This window comes from Xiphophorus hellerii, chromosome 13 (genome assembly GCF_003331165.1).
Source record: "Xiphophorus hellerii strain 12219 chromosome 13, Xiphophorus_hellerii-4.1, whole genome shotgun sequence".
In the NCBI taxonomy this organism is placed as follows: Eukaryota; Metazoa; Chordata; class Actinopteri; order Cyprinodontiformes; family Poeciliidae; genus Xiphophorus; species Xiphophorus hellerii.
Window position 1 is genome coordinate 25,241,237 of NC_045684.1, and position 6,199 is coordinate 25,247,435.

At 39.6% G+C, this 6,199-nt stretch overlaps 1 protein-coding gene across 2 annotated transcripts in view; it reads right to left on the reverse strand.

The window, feature by feature from the left end:
- Positions 1 to 5,127, reverse strand: part of ctdp1 (CTD (carboxy-terminal domain, RNA polymerase II, polypeptide A) phosphatase, subunit 1) — an 85,729-nt gene extending 80,602 nt beyond the window's left edge. Inside the window, exons 1-4 of one of the 2 annotated variants that reach the window (XM_032580925.1) lie at positions 4,426 to 4,945; positions 1,574 to 1,657; positions 404 to 497; positions 78 to 206 (exon numbers count right to left, since the gene is read on the reverse strand). In XM_032580925.1, the coding sequence (XP_032436816.1) occupies positions 78 to 206; positions 404 to 497; positions 1,574 to 1,657; positions 4,426 to 4,721 (603 nt within the window). In that variant the 5' untranslated portion in view covers positions 4,722 to 4,945. Of the gene's footprint in view, positions 1 to 77; positions 207 to 403; positions 498 to 1,573; positions 1,658 to 4,425 lie in introns of both variants that reach the window. The other variant, XM_032580926.1, reaches the window with a different exon arrangement.
- Positions 5,128 to 6,199: the final 1,072 nt, after the last annotated feature.

Sequence of the window (6,199 nt, forward strand, 5' to 3'; positions counted from 1 at the left end):
AAGGAAACATTTTCTTTTTTAAATGGTCGCCACGAGATTTAGCAGTGAAACAGTGGGGCGGTAGGTGGGAGCGGTACCTTGTTGGACATGCGCTGGCAGTGCTGCTCAGTGGTGTGGATCAGCGTCTGGTCCAGGTCCACCATGAGGACCAGCTTTTTGTTACGGTGCAGTCTCTGCTGGTCTTCTCGGGCCAGCTGTTTGGCTTGCTGTTGTGGGGAGAGAAACGACAAACTCTCATAGCAGTTTCCTTCACGTTTTTCTTCTGGTTTATTCAGTGAACTTCTTCATCCGGTGCAACTAGGACCTCAAACAGTCCGCTTGTGGCAAACGGGCGCACAGAAACACAATGAAACTTTACAGCAGAGCGGTTGTTCATTCAAGGTATCATCGTCATATGACTCACCTCCGAGCTGACCATCAGTTCAGGGACACTGTGCACCATGGAGACTGTTGCTGTGGAGATGGGACATTGCTGGTTCCCATTAGTCCCCTGCAGCCTGAAAGGGAAATAACAGGAGTGGGAGTTCTGCGTTTGTGCATTTCTAATGTCCTTGAACAAACTGTGACTGGATGGATACATCATCAACAGTTGCTATTCCAAGAACTCATCTCCTGCAGCGGTTCACTTGGGGCTGTTTGTAGCTACTTGTTACTTTATTGTTTTGTCCTGCAAGAACACAAAACATCTAAAACCTCAAAGTTGATAGTCATGCAGCAGAGTGGATGACTCATGAGCAAACGTGAGCAGCTAAAACATCCAACATGGTCGCCAGGTAAAGACTATTTGTGAACTAATATTGAAAATATTTTTCGCAGATTAATACTTTTGGTGTCCAATTATACATAATAGATACCATAAAAATCATATTTACTGACAAGTTATTGATTTTTCATGATGGCCACCATGGTTGTCATGGTTTTGCGCTAAAATCGCCAACTGTGAACGTGTTTGGTGTCAAATCAAGGCCGGCATATTTTTTGAGCCATAAAACCCACATATATTTTCTTGATCTTGTGCTTCCTTTTTCTGGTGGACATTTTTCAAAATAGCCACCACAGCTATAATGAAGAACATTTGTTCGCACTAACATAGCCAGTAGTTATTGCCAGTGGTGGACACAGCTAGCCAAAAAGTTATTTCCGCTAACTACTAATTTGTTAAAGAATCTTAGCCCTGCTAACAGTAAACGCAAAGAAATTAGCAGATCTTTTAAGCTACACATAAAAGAAATGATTGAAAGCTAGTGTTAAAACACACAAAAAAAATAATAGCAGAAGCTAACGCTGAACTGTTACACATGTAATAATCAGCAGAAGCTAATGCTAAACCACTAAGCACATAAAAATTATTACGACTTGATGATGAGTATAAGTTTTTAAATTTTACAGTAATATGCTGCAATACAGGTTATTTCAGGACAACTAACTCTACTGTGATGTCTGATGTCACTTCGTGGCATTATGTGATACAATCCACTCCGAAGCCTAAGGAGCTAGCCGAGTGTCATCTGAAATGCTACGCTGCTGTAGAATCAGCAACCAGTTTCTCCTTAAACGAAGAAAAGAACCTTACTGAGTCAGATCCTGGCCGCATTCGGCGCACAGACCCTTCATCACTATTGGATGGCTGCATTCTTCGATTCTGACAATGACGCCCCTAGACACAGGAAAAAACAAATGTGTGAAACTTGTTAACTCTAGATTAAAACAGTTACATTTTTGTTGCATAAACACTGGAAAGCTCTGGGTATTTCCTTTCGTCTGAATGCTGACGATCACTGGCTTTATTTGCCAATTAAACATTTGAATATTTATTTCATCAGACCAATCCTAAACTGTTAAGACTCAGATGGCTCAAAATATTTGGAAAGGGTGTACTTACATTTGGGGGGGGGGGGGGGGGGGGGGGGGGGGATTTGACATTATCAACTTTGTTTCAAAAACAGAAGTCTTTGTGTTTCACTTAAGTTTGTGTGAAAAACGGACTAATAGGAGCCCCAAACTGAGCTTTGTTGCATAGTGTAAAATAAAGAAAAAGGAATCTCATCATCCACAACAAACTGACTGCAACACAAAATAATGAAAAAGGTGCAAAGTCCAGACCTCAATCTGACTCAAACTCTGTGCTGGTAGTTCAACAGAGCTTTGCATCAGCAAAGGTCTGCGAACCTCAATGAACCCAAACAACCTCGTAAAGACGAATGAGGCCAAATTCCTGCACAACAATGTAAGAGACTGATAAAGAAAAACCCTGCTGCTGAAGGTGGCTCTCCACTGTGGGTGTACTTACTTTGTCCACACCGGACTTTTGCATTTTCACTTCATCTTGGTTAATGACTAACAAAGATGTGTCAAATCTGCTGTGTGCTTTCGTACGGCTCCTGTTTGTTTTAAAGAAACGTGAATTCTATAGTATTATGTACATAATATACAGCTAATTTTTCAAAATGCATCAAATTCATAAATTATTTTAGTTTTTAAGCAATAGGCTATTCTTGCATATTGTGGACTTCTAAAATACAGATTAAGTTACAATATCTTCAAAAAGTGTATTTATTTCAGTTTTTTATGCAAGAAAACATGGAACTCACATATTTTAATTAAATATATTGCTAAATTTTATTACAATTTAGCTTGTCAGAAAGTTTGAATATTACATAAGGCCTTACAAGCTTTGTTTCCATTAGAAATGTGCACAAGACTTTGTCAATATTCCTCTAATGTCCCAACAAAATGCAATTTTGCAATATCTGTGTTTCCATTAAATAGGAAATGCAATTAAAATCACAAGTGACCAAATCTGTTCATGTGGTAAGTCATTAAAAGACATGCCGCGTCATCATCCTCCTACCACTTCCTGTCGTCATCTTCGTCTTTTCCACCAGTAGTAAAATCCGGTGGATTATCACTCGTGTGAAGTGTTTCCATTGCAGTTTTACGAAGTGCAATACAGTGAAGTTACTGTCCTTCAACTCAAACTGAGCTATCAGGCGTCCCAAATACTAGAAACTTTTGGTCCAAAGTATCCAAAACTGTTAAAGAAAGCTGGACATGGAGAGGGATTTCAATGCTCCAACTTCACTTATAATGGATAAGTTGATTCATGAGACTATCATACAGCAACAGTCTTCAGTCAGAGGCTTCCTCAAATTAGTTGGAAGATTGACTGCTACTGCGCATCCTTCCAGGTAATCATCGTCCTCAGCGACTCTTTGATGACAAATGATCTGAGTTATCACAACATGTAATTTACCTTAGGAATACTTTATTTATTTATTTATTTTTGTACCCCGCCAGGGGGTCTTTTTGTGGGCTCTAGTGTCCCTTATTTTTTGAAAGTAGGCTGACATGCAGGAAGACATGCAGCAAATGTCGCCAGGTCCGGGAGTCGAACCCACGACGGCCAAGTCGAGGACTCAAGGCCTCCAAACATGGGTCGCGCTATCCCCTAAGCCACCACAGCACGCCCACCTTTGGAATACTTAACAGCATTTTGTTTTGTTTAATTGAATAATATTACTAAAGTATCATTAAAGTTTTCAAATGGCTTGGCGAATTGAAGAAATTTCGCAAGGTAGAGTGGGGAGAAGTATTTACAACTCAAAATGTGAGATACTGACACATGTAGTAAACAGTTTGGAAATTATTTATTATGAATTACCTTATTTACTTGACACAACCTTAAATTTTAACATGGATGTGTATACTTTCACTAAAGTAAAACTTTGAGGGATGTACTTCTTGATCCTCCTCATGTAAAGGAGTGAAAAGCATTACTACTGCTATTTATTTCCAAACATTTATTTTTTTTCCCAAACCTCAATAGTGGAACCTCTTCCCGTAATAATTTTCCAGAGGTATTTTAGGCATACGGTATTAAATTCTGAATAATTTTGTAACATAAAAAACGGCGGGAAACGTCCGGTCTGAACCCAGTTAGACTTAAGCTTGCCTTCCACCTGTCAACCTCCTCAGCTCCTTACACGCTCCCCGGTTGTCAGGTCAAGCCATAACAAAGCGAGACAGAGCTACATCTGGTTTACTTTTCAAAATAAAAGCGAACTCTTATATTCTAGTAGAATTAATTTATATCAACAAGTGTAAACGCAGTCGTTTGCTTACTTGTGTATATTCTATTTAAACTGCATCATCTCTAATATAATAGTTAAAATGTCTAGTAAGGCTGTGTGACATTTCACTCAAATATACTGCTTTTACTATGAAGGTTTTAGTTAAAAGGCTCTTCATTTGTGCCACCTTGACAGTGAAAGATGGGCTAAAATCAAGTTAGCATTGTTAGCTTCTAAGCTAACAACCGTGTTTAACAGGGTGTTGTCGGGAGATGCAGCTGACATACTGCCCGTAGCCTTTCCGTGCAGGTCAACTAACATGAGCTAAAATTAGCAGGTACAGTCAGTAACTCACCCGGGAGGAATTATTTGTCCTGGCTGACAGCAGAGCTCCTTCACCACTCCAGCACGGTCCGATTTCACCTTCTTCTCTGGCAGCCTAGCAGCAGCCTCCGTCTCCTTATCCTGAGCTATGAGAGCACATAAGGCAAGAACCGAATCCACGTTCACGAGAGACCCTGGCTTGACCTTCCACTCCAGGAGCCGGAGCGGAAAAGCTCCGCTTGGCCAGCGCATGTCAGCCACCTGCACCGTGGGGCCCTCCGCTGCACCGCCGCCGCCGCCGCTAGGATCTGCTGGAGGATCCTCCATCTGTCCCACTCCGCTCCAAAAACACCGCTTGTTTTCACCAGCGCTCCGCCTACAACGTATCTAAACTCCCCACAGTGCCAAGTGGCTCATTAAAACATGCAGACTGCCGCTCTCGAAGACAGCTAAAAACAAATGTGCAGGCGATTATAAACCCCTAAAAGTGTACACGGTGAAGCTCCGTTCGCTCTTCCCGCTCGTAAACAGGAAAGCGCAACGCTGCAGCGACACGGGTCGCAGAGCTTCCGGTAGATAGGCGGCATAAACAAGACACTAAACTTCAAAATAAAAGCACATATGAATGCATGTATAATTGGTTTCGTTTAAACTATCTTTCATAAACCACTCCTCTGATCAGCATGTAACTCTAAATACTGTTATTGATAAAGGAATCATAAATTAATAAATGTATACAAACAGTTTTACCGGGTTTTTAATGTTTGTTTGTTTTTTTTCATTTGGAAGCTACATAAATATCTTTGCGATCTTTAAATTCTCTCATTTCCACCACCATGGGGTCTGTTGCTCAAAAGTTTTGCTTTGCTGTCATAGGCTTAGTTCAATACAAATAATGTGCAAATTACCTGTCATGATGAGGTTCGAGCGGATTACTGATATACTGTAATTATTATTATTGAAGGGAATGATAACCTTCAGTAAATTTGATTTTGCGAAGAAAAGGAGAGGGAGGCATAAACCTTAAGTAATCGCAGTGTCGGGACAAGGGCACATGCCCTCACACACCTCCGTTTAATGACGCTTTATTGTGAAATCTCCCACCAAAGAGTAGACTTTCAAGATAGTTCCCTGTCTGAATCGCGTCACATCCTAGCTGAGCGTGTTCTGGTTTCAAGACAACATCAAACTTTGGGCTGTAATTACTGTGGCTGTGGCGTTCATTACTAAAAACACAATGGAAATTAGTTTATTTACATAGTCAAAACAAATGTTACCTGAAGGCACTTTAGGAGGAAAAAATTCACAATTTGTTTCCAGGTGTACAGAAACAGAATAAAAGAGATAACATAATATTAATATTAAATATTATTAGATATTAGTGAATTTAATTCAGTTGAATTGAATGTACAATGGTCATCCCAAATAGAAAGAATGTATTGGTGGATAGGTGGAGTTACTGTTGTTCTCATGATGTTTTCTGAGCCATACAGAGATAGAAGGTGAACGCCATACATTGTCACTGTTCTATCAAATGAATCACCTACTGTTAGTATTGGTTTCATAAGTTTTATAAAGAAAAAATGATTTGGAAAACGGTTTAATTTTCCTAAATTTGCTATTTTATCATTTATTTGTATGTTGTTTTTTTAAAAATTCATTTAAATCATTAAAACACCAGAATTTGTACAAAATCTTACATTTTAGTCTGTCTGATGGCATCATTTTAAAATGATCAATCAAATGTTCTGATCAGCTACTGAGTACTTAAGTAACCTTTTTACAAAACATTATTTTACTCCCAC